Source organism: Bidens hawaiensis, unplaced genomic scaffold (genome assembly GCF_021521415.1).
Source record: "Bidens hawaiensis isolate Kalapana, Puna unplaced genomic scaffold, B.hawaiensis_p1.1 tig00005019_1, whole genome shotgun sequence".
Classification (NCBI taxonomy): domain Eukaryota; kingdom Viridiplantae; phylum Streptophyta; class Magnoliopsida; order Asterales; family Asteraceae; genus Bidens; species Bidens hawaiensis.
This window is the reverse complement of record NW_027491318.1, coordinates 1,560,785-1,583,392: the sequence shown is the minus strand read 5'-3', so window position 1 is coordinate 1,583,392 and position 22,608 is coordinate 1,560,785. Positions and strand designations below refer to the sequence as shown.

At 34.0% G+C, this 22,608-nt stretch overlaps 2 protein-coding genes, 1 long non-coding RNA gene and 1 pseudogene across 3 annotated transcripts in view; 3 read left to right on the top strand and 1 right to left on the bottom strand.

Moving 5' to 3' along the window:
* The window catches only part of LOC143628521 (uncharacterized), a 217,873-nt gene extending 195,753 nt beyond the window's left edge, over positions 1–22,120 (top strand). Inside the window, exons 2-5 of the mRNA XM_077098092.1 lie at positions 19,738–20,021; positions 20,792–20,896; positions 20,970–21,017; positions 21,821–22,120. Of these exons, the coding sequence (XP_076954207.1) occupies positions 19,758–20,021; positions 20,792–20,896; positions 20,970–21,017; positions 21,821–22,060 (657 nt within the window). The 5' untranslated portion in view covers positions 19,738–19,757 and the 3' untranslated portion in view covers positions 22,061–22,120. The remainder of the gene's footprint in view (positions 1–19,737; positions 20,022–20,791; positions 20,897–20,969; positions 21,018–21,820) is intronic.
* LOC143628533 (receptor-like protein EIX2) lies at positions 851–4,126 on the top strand (annotated as a pseudogene).
* On the bottom strand, positions 6,250–6,799 carry LOC143628520 (uncharacterized). The gene is made up of 3 exons (XR_013152763.1): positions 6,712–6,799; positions 6,526–6,618; positions 6,250–6,310 (listed from the first exon to the last, which is right to left on the bottom strand). It is a non-coding gene; the product is annotated as an uncharacterized LOC143628520 (long non-coding RNA).
* LOC143628539 (protein NETWORKED 1A-like) lies at positions 9,875–15,436 on the top strand. Its single transcript, XM_077098103.1, has 3 exons — positions 9,875–10,060; positions 11,590–13,640; positions 14,250–15,436. Exons 1-3 carry the CDS (start codon positions 9,958–9,960, stop codon positions 15,303–15,305), a joined length of 3,210 nt encoding a protein of 1,069 aa, XP_076954218.1. The 5' UTR covers positions 9,875–9,957; the 3' UTR covers positions 15,306–15,436.
* Positions 22,121–22,608: the final 488 nt, after the last annotated feature.

Genomic DNA, 22,608 nt, shown 5'->3' with positions numbered 1-22,608 from the left:
ATGCTTTTCTTATTAACTAGCTAAATAAAACGAAATACGTTAAATACAAAACTAAACGGATCCAAGAATTAAGCTAACAGACTAGGAGATAAGATAACTCATGTTTATCCAATACTTATATTAGATAATCATGTAACGAACTTCTACTTGATTTCCATTATATTGATGTTATGGGAAATCATATATTTTGCTAAATATTGAATATAGCTTAATCAAGGCATTAGGATTTTTAAACTTAGTTTTAAGAAGAATATATAACTTTCCTCAATTGGGTCATTATTAAGAAATATCAGTGTAAGTGCATTGTCCCTACACAGGGCCTTCTACAACTTTGACTATTTCTGTGGCGAAGAAATTTCCATTCAAACATTTAATGGAAGGAGACATGCGTACTATGCAAATTAAATGCAATATGCAGTATGGAGAAGACATACTAACTATTTTATAAACCTTAGGAAAAAAATAGGCTAATATTTTGAATGGAAGGAGACGAAAACAAAATCATAATCTCTTCTTCGTTATCTCTTTCCTCATTTGGCCTATGGTTTCTCTTGGTTTCATCACTTTGCAGCACTGTTTTTGTAATCAAATCTTAAATCATGTCCAAGGCATACCTATTGGACGATTGGCTCTTATTGATCTAAAAAACATTCTCACTGACCACGCAAACCAAACTACACGTCGATTTAATGTTTTGACGGATGGGGCATAACAAGTAAATGATTGAGAAAAAAAATTGAAGGAAAGATTAATTATAAAAGATTGAAAGACAGACCAATATATGTCTCTTCAACCCTTATGAAAGAGAAAAAAAAAACTAAACCTCTCTGCATTAATCTTCATCATTACAATGAAGACTCACACACTTGTTCCTTTATGTTTTCCCTCACATTGCCTATGGTTTCTCTTGGTTTTATCACTTTGCAGCATCTGTTTTTGTAATCAAGACTCAAATATTGTTCTATGCATACCGACAGAACGAATGGCTCTTATTTATCTCAAGAACAATTTCACTGACAATGCAAATCGTCTTTCTTCTTGGGTAGGCACAGACTGTTGCAGTTGGTCCGGTGTGGTCTGTGACAATGTCACAGGTCACGTACACGTGATCCACCTTCGTGGACCTGATGATGGACCTCATGACACCGAAGACGAACATAGTAAACCAAGAAAACAGGTGTTAGGAGGAACCATAAGTCCATCAGCAATCAAGCTGTTACAGCTCAGACACCTTGACTTCAGCTGTAACGATTTTGGTGACAACTCGATTCCAGCATTCATCGGTTCTCTTCAAAATCTTATATATCTTAACCTCTCATTCTCGGGATTCATTGGGGAAATTCCTCACCAACTTGGAAATCTCTCAACATTGCAAGTCCTTGATCTTCATGGTGAGCCTTATGATGATCTTATTTATTCTAAAAGCTTAGCATGGCTAAACAATCTTAAAGGGCTGTAATACCTGGATTTGGGTGGCACCAACCTCACGAAAGCCTCAGATTGGTTTTCGGTAGTCAGCAACCTCACTTCTTTGCTAGAGCTTCATTTTTCTTCATGTGGGTTAAATCAGTTACCTAGTAAGCCAACAGCAGTTAGCTTTGCATCCCTTGTTTTCCTAGATCTTTCAGTTAACGAATTTTACAGTGTGTTGCCTGGGTGGATTTTCAGCCTACGTAATTTAGCATATTTAGATCTTACTCTTTGCTATTTTAGTGGTTTTAATCCTAGAACTTCCGGTGCTTTCCATAACATGTCTTCTTTAAGGACTCTCCGTGTTTCAGGTAACACTTTTATTAATGCTTCGTCCTTGTTGAATGGATTGTCTAGCCTAGGTAATCTTCGTCTGCTTGATGTAAGTTACTGTGATATTTCTTCACCAATTCTTGGCAAGCTACAAAACTTGTCTTTGGTTGAATATGTTGACTTAACGAGCAATGGGATTGTTGAGGAGATACCTAAATCATTAAATAATCATTGCAACATCAAAACCCTTAATCTGAGATACAACAATTTTTTTGGAAATGTGTCGGAGCTTCTTGAAAGATTTGGTGAATGTGAGTCACCTAAACTTGAAGCATTAGATTTCAGTGGTAATTATCTAGTTGGTCAACTGCCAGAAAGACTAGGGAAATTGGAAAATCTGGTGTGGATTGATCTTTCTTCCAATCAGTTAACAGGGACCATTCCTTACTCTTTAGGAAGTTTGACACTATTGCGGACATTATGGTTCAGTAACAATCAATTCACAGGTTCAATTCCGTATACAATTGGTGGCATGTCATCCTTGTCTATCCTTGATCTATCGTACAACAAGTTGAATGGGATCATTCCGGATTCTTTGAGAAGTTTGCCACATTTGCATAGAATGTATTTTCATTCAAATCAACTCTCAGGTTCGATCCCAGATACAATTAGTAGCTTATCAAGGTTGAATGATCTGAATCTTTCGTACAACAAGTTCATTGGAACTGTTCCCGAAAGTATTGGACGACTTAATTAATTAAATACTCTAAACCTTGAACATAATTCATTAACAAGCATTCTGACCGAAAATCACTTTGCCAATTTAACGGCCTTGTTATATTTGTTAATTGGGGATAACAAGTTGGTGTTTAGGCTAAATGGGAACAACTGGATTCCGCCTTTCAAACTTATCGTGTTGAGAGCATGTTCTTGCAATTTAGGCCCTCAATTTCCTTCATGGATTCAGTACCAAGACTTAGCAGAGTTAGATGTAGCCAACACAAACATTTCAGACACCCTCCCCAATTGGTTTTGGGTTACAGTCTCTAGGGTAACTTACTTGAACATATCCCACAACAACATTCAAGGAAAGTTGGGAGATGTTACTTTTCTTGCATATGATGCAATGCTAGATCTAAGTAACAACCACTTACTTGGTAGGTTACCTGGTAATTTTAGTACATCAGAATTCCTAGATCTTTCTAACAATAATCTCTCAGGATCTTTAGAACAGTTCTTGTGTTCTAGTATTCAAGAATCGCCGTCACAATTACAATTTCTTAATCTTGCAAACAATTACATGACGGGTTTATATCAGATTGTTGGATGAATTTTCAGTCTCTAACCATTCTGAACCTAGAGAAAAACCAATTTTCTGGTATAATCCCATTATCTCTAGGAAATATTTCTTCCTTACAATCACTGGAAATGGATGATAACACGCTATCCGGAAACTTGCCTCAATGGTTACTGAATTCCACCAGCCTGGCACTCATCAGGCTTGCAGAAAATGAACTGATGGGAAAAATACCATCATCAATAGGGAGAAATAATACAAGTCTGAGAGTTCTAAGTCTCCGTTCTAACAAACTTGAAGGTGCAATCCCAGATGAAATTTGTCATCTCAGTTCTCTTCAGATCTTGGATCTTGCTCATAATAATCTATCTGGGAACCTACCGAGATGCTTCACAAACTTCTCGGTCATGTCTGGAAGTAAGATCTCAAGTCCAATTGTTCTGTTATTTATCCTAGATATTACCCCAATAATATCGTTGGTGACAAAGGGTAATACTTATACATATAGCACCATACCTTATCAGGTGACTTCATTAGATCTTTCTGATAACAAGTTTTCAGGGTCAATGCCTGATGAACTTGTCGGACTTTTGGGCTTACGGTTCCTTAATCTGTCACAATGCATTAACAGGAACAATTCCCAACTCGTTCAATCAATCTGGAAAGCTTGAATCGTTAGATCTGTCAATGAACCATCTTGAAGGAAATATTCCTTTGAGCCTATCACAGTTAACTGCTCTGAATTGGTTGAACGTGTCATACAACAATCTTGTAGGAAGAATCCAAATAGGCCCTCAGCTTCAAACATTCAACGACTCCTGTTTCACGGGAAATGCACTTTGTGGATATCCTCTTCAAGCATGTTTACAAAACAATGGAGATACCAAAGGGATTATTGATGAACCTAATGGCGTGGATCGGATCCTGGTGATACTTACACCTGTTGGATGGATTGTTGGTTTCTGGATCATCCTTGGCCCGTTGTTTTTTAGCAGAGGATGGAGGATTGCATATTATCATTTCCTTAAAGAAATCTGGTTCAAGCTTCAAGAATTCGTATTTCTCCTATTCCTCCGTAAGTTATGACCAGAATTTTACTTTTCTATTGCATACATTGATACATTCTTTGTTTTAAAAGTACAAGTTATGTCTGTTTGCTCACAAAAACATGTGTAATATATTATGAATATGGAGGAATGGTCGAAAAAGTATAGTAAAATGCATGTAAAATATAAAATTTGCAACAATATATATAAACTCTATATATCTTACTGTACATGGACCTTGTATTTTATCTCAGTTATTTGTGTTAATGTTTGCTCGCAGGTCTCACAAGGAGGTTTATAACAAGATAAGAGGAAACATCACTACGGCTACTCCAACAGCTACTGTTGGAAATTAAATAAACTTCGCTGATAAATTAATTTGAATGAAAGTGTAAAACTAAGTACTCTCTATTGTTGTTTGTAATCATTATTGTTTTCTTAGGATGTAACAATATACAGTAACTGTCTTTACACTAAAATATTTGTATGACGAAAAGTATAGAAAGATGAAAGCTTTAGTTTTAATCATAAGTAAACTTGTCTATAATCCAACCCGACGAATCCAAGAATTTTATTTTTAGCCAGTGGGTGCAAAAAATACATCAACCTAGAACGAGTCAAACCAAAATAGTTCGGGCAAAAAAATTACATTAAATAAACGTATAGAAATGTAAGCTACAAATATTATTAAACATAATAAACAAAATACGTATTACAATGACCTCCACGTGAGGTAATCCTTGTAAAACGGTTAATTACAACTTCATTGGTAACACTTACAAGTGGTTCTATTTTAGCACTTCATTCAATTAAAACTTAATTGTTCTTTTTCAAACAAAATTAAACTTGGGATTGGAAAGTTAGGCTAAAAGAATTGGGTTTGAGGCACTACAAAGAATACGGATGGGTCACTTAGAGATCATTTAGTTTAATATATTAGAAATGGAATATTGGTTTAAATAATCTCAACTATATTCTATTGACAAATAACAATCTCAACTTCACTCTTGGATAGTGACAATCCCAACTAAAGGCATTGTTTCTAACGGTCTGCATCTAATGGAGGACTAACGTGACACCCTATATTTTAACTTTAATTCCGTTAACCCAAACTCCGTTATCTTGCATGTTATGCATAACACTTAGGCGAGTAAGTAACAAGTCGCACACATGAGTCCGTCTGTATGCGTTGGTGATTAATGTCGAACCATCGGCAGCTTAAACTAGTTTGAGAATTTTTAATAATTAAAGTCTCAAACTCGGGTTTCAGCGAGCGTAAATCGGCCCGATCTTGGTATAAAACCAAGTTTGGACATCCACTCTATCTAATGTCTAACCACACGCCGTTCGGTGATTAGAGCCAACCCGCTACTCCACTACTCTAAACTCACGCCGTTCGGATCTTAGTATGCGGGTTGTGTGATAGAAGTATCGATTATAATTAAACACCCACGTCGTTCGAAATGTTTAACTAGAGCATGTGACTCAATAATAATTTTGGGTCATAGATAAACTCAATCCTTTTATCAATTATTAAAAGTGATTAAGGTTTATGATATTGATAAACTTTAATAGAAAAATTAATAACATGATCAAGTTTATTAACAATCTAATATATACCTGAATGAACCGGGTTTAAGATCATGAACCACACAAACAAACCAGTAAAACAATTCATACAACTGTTTCACATAAGTTTTGAATCAAAATTAAAATACCATAGTATTGAAAATATATTGATTTAGCCGGACACGATACGATGGCTAAACCAATTAAATGTACGAAGGTAAACATGAGAATTATAAGCTCACAAACTTGAAAAGATAAATATGCCTTTAAACCCTACCGCCGTCAAAGAGACAATCAGATGTCGAAATCCCTATCAAATATCACATGTGATTTTGTGGCAAACCTACGGGTCTTGTGTCCATCTTCAGCGCAATAAGCCTTAATCTTAAGTCCACATCTTTATAGAGTTATGATGACATCTATGACATAATAAAATACGTGGTCTTCAATTTTGAGCTAAGATATTTTCATTCCATTTTATTATTTAAACTAGTTTTTTAACCCCTCGCGTTGCGGGGAGGGGGTTGAAACCGTTATTAGAGTTTAGTTGCGGGGAGGGGGTTGAAACCGTTATTAGAGTTTAGATCTTGATGACCGAAACTCAAATCATATATCGACTCTAGAAATCTTCAAAGATAATGCTTGAGTAGTTGAGCTACATTCCTTGATATATGATCAATGAGTTTTGATTCCATTAACAAAACTTATATTTGAATTTTTGGTAAACACGGTTATGCTTAAGCCAATAAAAAAAGGAGCACTTTGAATTTATACAATATTGTTTGCTACATACAGATTATACATATACAAAGACGACTTTCATATTTGTCTTGTAGAAAGAAAAAAAAGGCTCAATAGAAATCAAATTACGAAATATATGGCCTCCGACACTGCATCTAATCGGGCTTTAAATGCAAAAAACGATCATCAAAACTCAAACCAGAACTACTATCATGTTTTTGCCTACAATAACACACAAATCATGCTTATTTTCTCGAAATATACTTAGAATGCAATTAATATAAACTAAAAAATTATAGATTCAATTGAGCTAACCTTGATTATGACATCAATAGAGATGTATACAGATTCAACCAAGGAACAAAAGCTTCACAAAGGCCCGTTACTCCTTTTCTGAGATGGCAATTTGTAAGCACGTCATTCGTCTCTAATATTTCCATTTATTTTGATTGTTGTTGGTACTGGTGGAGGTGATCGACACTTGCTGGTCTCTTTCCTTAACCCTGAAGTAGGTCTTTTATAGAAAACTATAGCTTCCAAAAAGTCGCTTCACTCTGCACGACACATTAAGAAAACATGATGTCACAACACACATTGACTAGCTTAAAACAATATATTTGTGTAAGGTATTAAGTATAAGTTTTTTACCCAATTTCTTATACATTGGGACCTTTGTTTTTGGAGAAATTTCTTGACCAGAAATGATTTGCTTGACACCAAGTAAGAGCCTTAGAATATTCCACTTAATCCAGAAAGAGGCATGTAACTAACAAAAAATTATCAAAAGTCAAAACTGTGTTAACCAAATCTCTTGTTGGCTTTTAAAAGAAGAACACCAATTAACTTACAGATAATTTTCCTGCATGGTACGATAAGATGACTTTAATGAGCATGTACACAAAAGTCACATCCATGAATGCAATTTCAACTCTATTGTGGTCATCACCCTGCATAGAGAACTAATGTAAACATATTAATGGAATCAAGCATAAATGCCAACCATATATCAAAACCTTGAATACAGTGGCTCACAATGTAACGATATTTCAACTCATGTCTTGTTTTATCCTCATAAAACTTTGCATCTTATCTCATAATGCTCACTCTGTATTCTGTAAATAATTACAATTATATGAGAACAGAGTACCTAATATCATATCTAATTAAGCATGATTTGATATAATCAATAAAACTTAATAGTCACGATAAAATTAATTTATGATGTGTCATCTCTTAGAGATGAAAAGATTAGTTTACCGAATTGACATTGTCAGCGGCGGCGACTCAAACGATGTCTGAACATGTATAAATAGACCTAATTTTGCCCGACCTCAACCCTTAATCATGCAACAGTCTATAGATACAACAATTTAACGAACAAAGAAAGAATAATTTACCAAATCAGCATTGTCTGCGGCGACCGTCGGATTGTTTAGAGAAGTCGATGCCAACACATCCCCCCACCAGACCACCGCCACCGAAGTTGAACCCAGCAACAGTCGGTGAAGGTGTAGTAGACAGAGATGTAGAATGTGGCGGTGAAGACGAAGATGAATGATGCCAACTTAACTTATCTGGATTGTGAGAGTCGTGGAATGGTGGAAGGGAAGAGAAGAACACGTGTGATAAGGAGTGAAAGATGGTGGAAATGAAGCAACTCGTTATACAACAGTTTCTGTTTGTAATTGTATATATATATATATATATATATATATATATATATATATATATATATATATATATTTTGGTACCTCGTATTCAATAACATCTAACTTGCTAGTCAAACTATTAAACAATCTTGAATTCGTTTTTTACTCACCAGTTTAATCTTGTAAGATAAAACATACTTATATTTTTATTGTGTTTTGAAAATATTATATGATTTTCTTTTACTAATTTTATCTCTATATATAGTATATAAATAATGGCTTTATCATTTGATCCATTGATATGAACTTCAAAACAAGATATAAAGAACTGATCAAGGAGAGTGCATTTTGATGATAAGATTTTGATTTGGATAGAAGCATTTTCGGTTTTCATATACAACATTGTGAATACACTAGAAAAAAATCATAGATCCGTCGCTACCTTTACGGACCTGAAACTCCAACGAGCGCGCTCCATTGATGAAAGTCTCAAAGATGTCAAACAACGCCGAACCCGTTTTTCATAGACCCATACACCTTATTTGATCCATGATACGTCTTTTCAAAATATGTTTTCTCAACCAAAAGGTCGACTGAGTCATAATCATTGGGCCATCAACTACATGTCATAATTAAATCACACAACTTAATATTAAAATGAAAAAAAAAAGAAATAATAATAGTTTTATTATCGGGATATGAAGTATGATTTTGCAACATGCCTATAATAGACACAATCATGACGTTACGTGTGCACCCTTTATATTGTAAACTATAACATTTACAGCCATTCTCTCTCTCACTACTAATCAAGAAATACTAGCCGTTGAATGAATGTGAGAGATTTTAGAGAGAGAAAGAAAGATGCAAATGGAGTTGTGATTTGCAGAGGGTATCTCACTTAACACATCAGATTCCAGAATCTCATTTCCAAGATTCTGTTATTATAAGTGTACTGTTCTTGGTTGCTCAAAATTATGCAATTTTTTATTTTTTTTTTTGAATTTTGTGAATTTTAGCATGTTCTTCATCTGGGGTGTGTTAAAATGGTGTTCTGCAAATGGTTTTTTTTTTTTAAATTTAAACCCTCTTTGTTTTTGATTTTTTATGGTTAATGCTCAATTTTGGTAAGAAATTGGAAGGGTAAGTGTGAAAATTATTGTTGGAAAGTGCTGATTTCATTCACTTTCTTGAAATAAGTTATTATAAGGTTACTGATCTTGATTGTTAAAAATTATCAAAAATTTTTATTTTTTTTCTTGAATTTTGTGATTTTTTTACTTATTCTTCATCTGGGCTTTGTTAAAATGATGTTCTGCAAATGGGTTTTTTTTAAACAAAAAAATAAAAAAAAATTCAAACCCTCTTTCTGTTTGATCCTTCATGGTTAATGTGAACATTATTGTTGGAAAGTGTTGATTTGGTTCACTTTCTTGAAGTAATTTGGCTGATTTTGGGTTTGTGATTAGGTGTGAATGATTGGGATTTGTCATTTAATTTGATGATCTTTTTTTTTTTTTTTTGAAAATGATATCTTGTCTTCTTGCTTGCTTTTGCTTGTTTCCATTTTCTTGACATTTATTCTTTTTTTCTTTCTGTTCAGATTTAAAGGGCTCAAAGTTATTCTTGTGATCTTGCTTAGTGACATTTTAATTTTTCTGCTTGATTTTGAAGGTAATTATTTCTTGTAACTCCTAATTCCACTGTTTTTAATTGTCTGTTTTAATTTAATATTTAAAGATTTTGATAATTGATAATTTTAGGTTCTTAGAGTATGAATTAAGGAGCTAAATTGCCTTTTATTAGAAAATAAATAAAAGAAAAAAGAAGAAAGAACTGATTCTTGGTTTGATCTACTTTCAGGGATTTCGAAGGTCCAAAATCAGTTAGCTTTTTTCTTCATGCTCGAGTGATGGCTAGCGCGTTAACTTCCGAGTCAAGGCGATTATATTCTTGGTGGTGGGACAGTCACATCAGCCCCAAAAACTCAAAATGGCTACAAGAAAATCTTGCTGGTATGTATGTTCTTGATGAATGATTGATTGCTAATTTTGATTATAGAAAGTTAATGAAATATAAAGCTTAATTTTGGCTCATTACTTAGCCATTGACCATTGTACCCTTGAATGTATTTGTCTTGCACTATTTAATGCAGATCATTAATACAATTAAATTTGTATTGATGGTGTATATATATTGTTATTGTCATAATTAAATTAGGCAATGGTAGTGTTTCCATAATTAGAATAGGCAAAAAAAAATATTATTTTATATAAATACAAAATATTAATAGTGATTAGGAGAAACAACTTTTTTTTATTATAAAAAGTATTGTTTTCATGAAGAAAAAATATTTTTTATTACTTAGGGCCTTAGGCAATGCATCCTTGATGCAACTTAATTTTATTTTTTTTTTAATAAAACATTATTATAGTTTTAGAAAAAAGATCTGCATTTCTGAAGAAGAAATATAACCTATGATGTAACTGTTTGCTTTTACCATTTTATTTTAACTTTGGATTCTTTAAAGCCCAATAATCCCTTTGAAACACACATTCAATGAATGCCTTTTTTATTTTGTATGGATCGAAACAGGTTAAGGCCCACCCACATGCTATTTTTTATTCAGCTTGTGAACTTCATGAATAAGTAGTATGTCTAAATGATTAAAAAACTATATTATTACTGGGGTGCTAAACGGGTCGTGATCGTACGTTCATGGGTCCAACCTGACACCGAACCCAAAAATATGAAATAAAGCTGAGAATTGTCTTAGACATACGAACCCGAGCATGATACAAGTATCTGTAGGTTGACACAAACACGCCCTGCTTAATGTGATTTTTTTTGTTTTTCACGTATTAATACTTTAAAACTTACAATTTTACAACCAAAGATGCAAATTCACATAAGGTAGCGATACCTCAATTATATATATTATATCAATATTTATTTTGAAATTTTCAACCTTTCAATTTTAGCATAAAATAATTTTGACATAAATATTCTAAAAGAACTCAAAAATAAACGAGCCAGTCCACAAACATGACCTGTTTAGCTAAGCGTGTTCGCGAGCTCGACTTGAAACTGACCCAAACTTGTGAAACTTGTGTTAAATTCGTGTGGTTTTTTCGGGTCGTGTCTAAAATACACCACTTTAATCACAAATGATGATCTTAACTTTTAGTAAACTGATTTCAGGAGATTTTATTCTTCTAAATACATTTTAGATGGTTTGTTTCCCATCTGACTATTTGGCATGTTTCGGATTTAGTTAGAATTTTTAGTTGCCACGCTAGAGATAAACGAAACCAACCAGTTTTTATAAACGGGCTATAATCGCAATCTATATATTTCATCATCTTTATGCATGAATAATTACCAGGTTTCATGAGTTCTGTCATATGCAAAATTTTACTTCACTTTTTTTGTTCTTTAACTTCTTTTATTACACACTTCTCTCATATATGACATAATAATAATAATAATAATAATAATAATAATAATAATAATAATAATAATACACATGAATGTGTGTTTGCAGACATGGATACCAAAGTCAAGTCCATGATCAAGCTCATTGAAGAAGATGCAGATTCATTCGCAAGACGGGCCGAAATGTACTACAAGAAACGCCCCGACCTCATGAAACTAGTCGAGGAGTTTTATCGAGCATATCGTGCATTAGCTGAACGATACGATTATGCCACCAGCGAGCTTCGTCACGCGCAGAAAGCTTTACAAGCGGCTTTCCCAGATCAAGAACCGTTCACTCTACCCGAATTCACTCTACCCGAAGATATATCATCATTAATCGACGCTGATGCTCAAAATGCTCAAAAGTATGAATCTTTTGATTTACAGTTGTTTGAGAAAGATGAATGTGAAGTTGAGAGATTAAAGAAGGCAGTGGCTGATCTAATTATCGAAAAAGATTCTCTTTTCCTGCAGTATCAGTTTAGTTTGGAGAAATTATCGAATGCAGATGATGAAGTTAATCGTGCTCGAGAAAGATCCCAGATTCTTGAAGAAAAAGCAAACGAAGCTGAAAAAGAAGTTCATATGTTAAAGGAAACTCTTGATTTAACCAAACGAATGAAGCATCCGGAAACGATATCCTATTTGAAGGAAAAAGTAAGTGAAATGAATAAGAAGATTGAGGTAACCGAAGAGGAAGCTAAAATGTTTTCTGATCATGCGGTTAAAGCACGAATGGAAGTCGAGAAGCTTAAAACCGATGTTTTGGAGTTAACTAACGAGAAAGAAGGTTTGCGGGTTTTATACGCAAAATGCCTCGAGAAATCACACGCATTAGAACTCGAGCTCTCGTCAGCTCGATCAGATGTTCAACGTCTCACAACTGAGATTGTAAACAGTAGTAATAAACTTAAACATGTTGAAGAGATTTGTGTCCATTTGGAGACATCAAATCAATCTTTAAAGATGGAAAACATGTTAAAAGATCAAGAATTGTTTAATAAACAAAATGAGTTAAAGAACACAAAAGTTGAATCCGCGGGGTTGAAGCAAATTAGGGAAAGACTCGAAAAGGAGGCAGCTTTGCAGTCGGGCCAGTGCACGGGTATGCAGAAAGGAATATTTGATTTGAAAGAAGAAATCGCCAAGTTGAATACTAGCTATAGTTTGTTAACGGGTCAACTAGAGTTAACTCGTTTGCATAAAGGGGTCCAGAAGAGATTAGAAGTACTCGAGAATCGGTTTATGCAATTCGAGAAGGAACAAGAATTGAAAGAACAACTTGATGAAGCTGTGATTGCTCAGTTTGAGAACTTTATATTACACAACTTAATAAAAGAAGTGGAAGAAGAAAACTATCGTTTATCGGTTGAGAACCAGAAGCATATCGAGGCGTCTAAATTAGCAGATAAACTAATATCCGAGCTAGAGACCGAAATACTCGAGCAGCAGGTTGAAGAGGAGCTTTTGTTAGTTGAAGTTGAAAACTTGAGATCAGGTGTTTATCATGTTTTTTTGTCTCTCGGGACCGAGTCAAACCCTGCAAAGATATCAGTCAAAGATATTATTAGTAACATCAAGGATTTGAAGCACTGTTTGTCAAAGGAAGAAGATGATAAGCAGCGGATATTAATCGAGAACAACATCATTTCAACTTCACTGGTTAACAAATGTGAAGCAATGAAAGATGATTTCTTGAAGGTCAAGAAAGAGAATCTTGATCTGATGAAAGCAAATGAGAGTCTTGGGTTGGAACTGGTTATGAATCTCGGGCTGGAAACCGAAAGAGAGAATGAACTTGAAATGTGGAATGCTGAGGCTGCTAAGTTTATTTTTGATATTCAAATGTCGAGCGCGCGTGAGATTGTTTTCGAAAGTAAAGTTGATGAGTTGGTTGAAGTTTGTGAGGGTCTTGAAAGTGAAAATGCTTCGAAAGATCGGGAGATTGAAGAGATGAAGCGAAAGGCGAGTGTTATGGAGAGGGAGATCGAAGGGTTAAAAGCACAGTTGCTTGCGTATAGTCCGGTTATTGGTTCGTTAAAGGAGAGTCTATCGTCTCTTGAACATAATGTGTTAAGTGTTGCAAATCTTGTTGCATCCAACAACCGAAAAACTGAGGTAATGCTCTTTTTAGGTGTCGATTGTGTAGGGTTGACGGGTTTCGTATAGGGCTGCTCAAAAAGCTCGAGGCTCGTTTGAAATCAGCTCGTTTGTAAACGAGCGGAGCCATGATAAGCTGGCTCGTCGGCTCACTTGTTTGGCTGGTTTAACTAAACTAAAGGCCAAGTTTTATATATATATAAACACAATAACACAAATTTACAACCAATTTTTAATATATATATATATATTCTGAATTATATGGTTCATAAATTATGCATTATGCATGTTAAAACTTTTATATTTTGTTTTTATATATATCAATATGTGTAAAAGATACAAAAATTAAAATATTTAAACTTTTCAAAAATATACGAGCTGGCTCGAGCTCATCATTTCAGCTTGTTAAGATAAACGAGCCGAGCCTGAACCCAACCTGGCTTGGCTCGTTTATAACCCTAGTTTGGAGTTGGCAGGCTGAATTGTAAACCCAAACACGACCTGTTTAACCCATTTATCTAAACGTGCCAAGCAACCAAAAAGCCTGAGCACAACCCGATTATTAAACCTGCAATACTTAGTTTTGGTTGGATAAAATATGTACTCATTGTTAAAAATCTAATGTAGTTCCAGAATGTGGAAGTGAAGGTTCATCCCAACCATACTCAAACCGATACTGAGTTCACACGAGTTCCAAAATCATCCGAACCAGACGGGATATCCGATCTACTCAACTTCCAAACTCGCATAGCTGCACTCGAGAAGGTAATCACGCAAGACATAAACAACACAGTCCGAAGGCGTAAAACCTCAACCATCAATACCAAACCAAATCCTGTAAAGCCACAAACCGAAGAATCCGAATCTCACAACCACCAAAAACGCCACAAACAAGAAAAGCTTCGTGAGAAACGTTATCTAACACTAGACCATCTTAACATCCCAAAAACCAAACCCGAATTTTCAGAAATAAGAGACATTCAACTCGATCAAGCATCAGGATCATCATCATCTGCAAAATCTTTTAGCAGCAGCAGAAGCCGAAGAGGATATTTAAGAAACGACGGTATGCTAATCGAGCACTTGCAAATAGCTCAAAAGATTTATGAAACCGGAAACAAGCCAAGAAAACTGCCATACGAGCCACAGATCGAAGACCCGAGTGTTTACAAATCACAACTTTCAAGTCAAGGATCCAAAAAAGGTAAGCTTTTGCAAAGACTCGCTTCGGATGCACAGAAACTTGCAAATCTTGAAACAACTGTAAAAGATCTTGCACAAAGATTGGAAGCAGGTAAAATGTCTAGAAAACAATGCGGGTTTGATTACAAGAATGTGAAAGAACAGCTGGAAAAGGCTGAACACACCATTTTAGAGCTTGTGAGCGTGAACATTGAGTCAACCGCGAGTCTTCAGAGGAGCCCATGTTTAGCAGCATGGGTTGAGCAAGACGACACGTGGAAAAGTTCGGAAAGGATCAAAACCATGCAGATGGATGTACAAAAGATGCAATGCATGTTGATGAAGCTTGATGATGAGAAGAAGAGTAAAGGGAAGAGTAGAGTGTCAGTTAGCAGGAGCCAAACGAGTGTGATTTTGCGTGATTTTATTCATCGTGGAGGGAGAAGCCGAAGGCGTCGGCTGTGTGCGTGTTTCAGAGGTGACCATCGCGTTAAAAGTTAGATTTTTAGCATCCTGGCTCGGTTATACTCGACTGCTTGCTTGTTAATTGTTTTCGTATTGTGATTCGACTACTATTTAACGACTAGTTTGTATTTATGTTTTTACCACCGTGTTTGTTTTCTAGAATATTATCTTTCAGGTTACTTTTTTTAACAGCAATTTCTAGATTTTCTAAATAGGTATACCATATACGTGCATTCTGCATGATTTGAAGCCCTAATAAAAACGTATTTTCAAGTTATCATAGCTTTTGAATTACAAGTTGGCCTTTGAATTAACAGTTTGAGATTTCAGCTTCTATTACAAATAAGTTGAGTAACAAGATATGAGATCTGAGTGAAGCTTGTGTTTAAGAGTGCATTTGACTAGTTCAATAAATGGTGCAAATACATGTGAATTACCTATAGCGAGGACATAACAAATTCTTAATAGTTATTATTAATCTAGTTCAAAACTAAAGCTTAATAATAATTATTTTAATGTTTGCATAATTACTCTAATGCTTCTTACACTTCTTATGCTAAAATTGTTTGTATTTGATCCTAACACTAATTTGATTTAGCTAAACTAATTGAAGTGTTAGTGAAACTCTACCAGTGATAACTAGGGAATGATTGTCCTTAAAACTAAGGGGGTGTTTGGGATTGCTTATTTTCCACCAACTTATAACTTATTAGCCTTTTAAAAAGTAATAAGGTGTTTGGGATTGCTTATATTGTTAGAGGAAAAGTTCCATAAGTTACACTTTTGTAACTTATTAACTTAATGAAAAATTATAATGAGGTAAAATAAGAAATCCCAAACACCCCTTTAAGTATGTCAACTACAAGATGATTTCACACTTCTCAAGTACAAAGTTTTTCACTCAATATTGCTTAAGGTCCAGTGTATTTATAGTACAATAAGGGGAATATTATGTGAGATATCTTCCAATGGATTGATGGTAGCATCTTCTTTTTAACATTCCTTGTGCTTTTGGTCATGTCATCAAAGTGGTCCCTTCTTGTAACCGTTTGTTTCTAAACTTTCTCATACATAGTTTGACTAAAACTATCCCTTTCGTTGTGTCTTTCCTCATGTAAATATGTAATGCGAAAATGCCAGAACATTGGGTGAACCAATTTGAAAAGGTGTAACAATCATCCATTGAACATTTGTCACATGGCTGAGACATTCGTAAAAAGTGGTAACCGTCAAGGGTCCCATCATAACGTTCGGTTTCCCTATTTTTACTATGATGGAACTTTGAAACAACGCTTACTTATCTTAAATTTCCTGTCATTTCTTCATATAAAACATGTATCTCCCTTTTTTCATGTTTTTCACATTTTTCTCTAATCTCTTATCTGTAACCCTCTCTTGTCATTCTTCGTTCCTTTCATATCCGCTTAAACTTTGTTATATTTCTATGCAGTTTTTCCAAATTTAAAAATACTTTACTTTCAGTAATTTTTCTTAATTATTGTTTTATTAACAAGTTATGAATCGCCTAAAAACTAACATATAATACTAACGAGTATCCAACTCATGTACCAAATGTACGATAGCTTCGAATCTAGTGACGATAGGTGAAATATATAAAAATATATATAAATGTCTAATTATATATCTATAACATCACTATCTCTCAAAAGTAAGACTACATATCACAAACTTTTGTTTGTGAGTTATAGCTGTACTATGTTTATATAATCAATATTAATAGTGGTGTTTGTGAATTTGTGCAATAAATAGTAAACTTTTTTTTATTTAAGATTGGCTACAAAATTGTTGTATTTTAAAACTAGGCCAAAAAGTTTTTCTTAAAAAAATCATATTAGTATAGCTAACAAATTTTTAATAAATCGACCACCTAACCTTTGTACTTTGAAGTCTACCTACAACACTTTTATTTGTATTTTGTTGTTTTTTTAAGTTAAATAGGCAAGAGTGTTTAATTTCTTTCGAGGTTTTGATGTAAGTTTTGTGAACCGAGCCGATACCAACATTAATACCGGTATACGTTTTTATGGATTGCAGTCCATGTAAAACATGTGTCGGTATCCTTTTAGACATATCACGATTTTATTCATTTCTCTGGGTTTCAAGCGATGTAACACATAGGGGTGTCGATTCCTGACACGGCCCGAAACCCGACATGAAAAAATATAGGTTTTTGGTTGGCTGACACGACCCGTTTTCTTAACCAGATTAACCCGAACCTGACATGTTAAAAGATGGGTTGACTTGTTAATCCGTTTAAGATTTTTAAAGAAATTAATATTTTGATCTTAGAGATAAGAAATTTTTAATTTTAAAGAGTGAACTGCGTTTTTCGTCCCTATGGTTTGTCCAAATCTATGGTTTTAATCTAATAGTTTCAAATTTGTTATTCTCGTTCATGTGGTTTCATTCCGCTTGCAATTAAACTCGAAATCACTAATCCTGTTAAGTCTGGTCGTTAAACCCATCAGCGTGTCCTTCACGTGAGGAGCAGTTTTGTTTAGGAGAAAAATGACAAAACTACCCCCACATGAAGGTGCTTGCGAATTAAGACTGATGTTTTTTTTGGGAGAAAAATAACAAAACTACGCTCACGTAAAAGACACGCTGATGGGTTTAATAACCATACTTAATGGGATTAGTGAATTTGGATTTAACTGTAAGTAAAATGAAACCATATAGATGAAAATTGCAAATTTGAAACTATTGGACCAAAACCGCAGATTTGGAAAAACCACATGGACAAAATCCTAGTTTACTCAAAGTTAAATACTTCAGTTTTTAATTGTTCTTGTATCAGTTAGCTTTTAAGAGTAAAATTAGTTTTTTTTTTAAATTACTTTTATCTACTTTTTACTTTTAATATTTTTATTTTATTAGTTCTATCTGCTTTCTCTCTGGTTATTTACATACGTTTGTTCTTATATGAACCCAAGTTTATTAATTGAGAATAAGAGCGAAATACACAAAAATAATTAGATCTGTCACAAATTATTAACAAGTTTTATACGAATAAGGGTAACTATAACCGTTTAATTTATTACTAAGTCAATAGGTATTACTCATATTCGTATATCAACGTAAAATGGGTTGATCCGAAACACAACCAGAATACAACACGAATTTAAATGCGTCGCACGAATAAATATATGGGTTGGGTTAGGGTTGAAGAATCTCAACATGCTAACCCGCCAACCTAAAACCTATCAACCCGCCAACCTGACACGATTGACACCCCTAGTAACACATTACATATACGTCGATATTCTTTTGGCATATCATAACTATATTTTTTTAGTTTTTTTTCTTTCTGGTGCTATACACTAATGAACCAAACTGACCCGACATAGACCAATTCCCGAATAACCCAAAACCCATACACTCATCCAGGTTTTGGGTACTGTATCCGTTTTTGCTCATCCCGGATTTTGATTGTAAAAACGAATTTTATTATTATTATTATTATTATTATAGCAGGACTGGTCGTTACCCATCTTGTCTAACTTTCTTTCTTTCCTTTTAGATTTTGATTGATTCATCAGGTAAAGTAATAATAATAATAATAATAATAATAATAATAATAATAATAATAATAATAATCAAGCGCCACAATTCCATCTTCTTTCCTTTTTCCATCCTTACTCAATCACACTTAACGGTTTGATTTATTTGATGAATGATTCTGTTTGTTTATTTTACCAAAACTTATATCATAATTAATTAATTGCTTTCTGTATCGTTACGTTTACGTCTTCAGTTGTTACACGATGGATGATGCGTACTTTGTGATTATTATTATCTCATTATTTGATTCCGTATTTCTTCTATATCAGTTATTATTTTTATTTTAGCCTCCTGTCCTTACACGCTGTAATTTTGCTAATTAGGGCTTTATTTGGCAGTTTCAAAGTGCTCATCTTATTTCTTGTTCTTCGTTCACTAAGGACAAACAATGTTTTATTGATTTGGCTAACCGAGAATGGTCGGTGTGGTGTTTTTTTAGCATTCTTATGTTAGTTTATTTTATGTATGAATTAATCACATACGACTCGTATATATTTTTTTGTCTTATAGTTAATGGTTTTGCTTAAATCTATATGATAAGATTAGAAAAGTCATTAAAAATCTTTAATGAGCAAACATTACCGAACACAATTGAACAAACATGGCCTTTATTTGTGTTCAATCATTTAGTTAATCGAACAAAATTCCTTGTTCATGGTCATTCATTTATTAAATGAACGCGCTGAATAGTTCACGGATAGCTCACCGAACGTTCGGTTCGTTTAGCAAGCTAGATTGATAACCTCTAAACATGGCATAGTGTATTGGTACTCTGTTATGAATACTTTATATGGAGTTTAACAAAGTTGTAACATAACTCATATCAATCTCATGTAACTTGTTTATTGTAGGTGCATTTGTGCTAATCCGTAGTTTTCTTTATAAGTTTTCATCAAGATTTGGTTAATGGGATCCGAAGGGCCTCCGTCAGTAACATTCCATGTGACAGGCTTTAAGAAATTTCATGGAGTTTCAGACAATCCCACCGAGACAATTGTTAAGAATCTGGAAAATTATTTTAAGAAGAATGGTTCACCAAAGGGAGTGAGTCTTGGTAGCTGCACGGTTCTTGAGACTGCAGGCCAGGGAGCTATTGCTCCTTTATATCAGACGTTACAATCGGCTTTGAGCAGTGACACTCAACAACTGGATTCTAACAAAGTTATTCTGGTCAGTTGCTTCTTTCTTTAATAATCTTAATATGTGATTAATTTGTTTGTTTTTTAGTAATTATTTCATATGTTAAGGTTCAGATCAATTTGCATACTGAGAAGTTAAATAAAAACAAGCAAAAGATTAAATGGTTGTATATTGGATCCTTGAGAATTGTAAACCATGCTTATTTTCACTAACAGGTTTAAGAATATTGATCATGACGTTGAAATGATGAATGACACAAGTAGAAATTTTTTAATGAACTTAGAGCTTATAGCATATCACATTAGAACAATTTGAGTTATGTTACTGTATAGAATGTAACAGTTTTTTTGTTGTTTGCTAAAAGATGAATCTATAAATCATTTCTTCAGTGCAATCATTGTTCTGAAACTAGAAATGAGGTAAAATTTCACAAATCATAATCTAGGAAAAATGATAAAAATCTATAGTAAAGTTCATATTTTTGTAGGATGGAGGGATTAGAATATATTATTTTCATCATAGTTTATATATTGTACGTGTCACTGTCATCAAACCTACCTTAAACTACCAAATTGATGCTATTTTAAAACGACCTGTTTGACCTGAACGCATTTTGCTCAGAACCCATATTGACTCGAACCTGTTCTAATCTGGGCCCGTTTTATCCCAAGCCCGCCCGACCTGGTGGTTCAGCAGACCTACTTGTATCCATATATCAGTTTTTTTTTTTTGGTAATATTGATGCCGTCTGCAATAGCATCTTCAACAAATTTCATGGCTATTTCAAAATTATATTGCAGTTACATTTTGGAGTTAATAGTGGGGCCACAAGATTTGCTATTGAGCATCAGGCTTTAAATGAAGCTACTTTTCGGTGTCCTGATGAGATGGGATGGAAGCCTCAGGTCAGTTTTAACTCGAACCATTAATGTGCTGCAGTTATATGGTCTGTAAAGCCATCTTTTTTTTTTCTTTCAGAAAGTGCCTATTATTCCTGCAGATGGTGGGATTTTAAAAGCAAGAAAGGTATGATCATATCAGTTTCTTTTACCTGAAAGAATTTACCGTCGTGATTTTTTAGGGTTTTACCACTCTCGTTTAAATGTTCTGTTTTTATTCTTAAAGCATGTTTTTTTACTTGTATGTGCGTATTATATAGAATCTTGAGATTATAATACCGCACACTATCTACATTTTTTATGGGGAAACTTCACATAATAGTAACCAAGTTTCGCTTATGTTTCACTAAAGTCGGTCAACCTTTTTTGCCTCTTCAAAGTCACTCAACTTTGATTTATTGTTCCAACTTTGTGCAATAATTGTTGCCTTGATGACATGTCTTTTTCTTGATTTCTTTATAGGGATAACTTTACAAAATAATAACCAAGTTTCCTATTTGTTCCATTAAAGTGACTCAAGTGTTATTTACTGTTCCAATCTTGCGTATTTACAAAGTTACCATTTGATGACGTGTCAAGTCACTTTTTTTTTAAATTCTTAATACTTATGTGGATTATACAAATACTGACATGTATTTTCTTTTTATCTTTTCATGCCTATGTCATTTTTTATTTATTAAATTCAAAATAATGTGGACTATGTTTTTTTTTTTTTCGAACGGGACTATGTTAGCGGGCCAAACATGTAAAATTTGAATTCTTTATTAAGGAAACGGATCAACCGAGTTAAAGTAGCCCGTGGTTTTCATTACAGCCCACTGGTTTGTTTTATTCAAAAAAATTGGATCATAGTGTTGAAGCTTACATCAAGCTAAATGTGTGAAATTTTAAATAGATGATGCCAACTTATTATTTTAATCATGTATGCAGACATTTCTTCCTGTAGATGAGATAATCAAATCCTTGGCGAAAATGGGTTATGACGTGACAACCTCTGATGATGCGGGCCGCTTTGTATGCAACTATGTATACTATCATTCCCTTCGATTTGCAGAGCAAAATGGGATAAAATCTCTGTTTGTACACGTGCCACTCTTCCAAACAATAGACGAGGATACCCAAATGCAATTTGTTGCGTCCTTGCTGGAGGTACTTGCGTCTTTATGTTAGAAACTGTTATCCACTGTTGTCTGTTTGTCTGTCTGTCTGTCTCTCTAATCCTCTATATTGTCATCTCCAAGAGGGAATTTGTGTTTTGTTTAATAATGGTGTTACTATGCGTTTCTGCATGGTTCGGAAGTTGTGAATATTTGTTTTATGTTGTCGTGGTTCATCAGTGACCTCGTTCGGGTTGTATTTGTATTTATATTTGGTCTTTTGGCGTTACACATGTAATTCATCATCACTTAAGTGATTCTGAAGCCAAAACTTATAATGTTGTATGGATTGAAAATCAAAAAAGAATCATATCATGTCTATATTTATCTCAAAAGGGATTCAAGTCATTCCGGCATACTCTCTAGATCTTACATCTTATGCGATCATCAGATATTGATAAATACGTTGTATGTAGCATGCTCTCTCATGTAAAAATTAGGTCATGAGAGTAGTTGTGTTGTGTGTTTAAAAGAAATAAAGAATCTTAAAGAAGTCTGATACGAACCTGGTCCTTTTAGATGAGGCTAATTTATAGGAGGTAAAGTAGTGGGTCAGTTTTT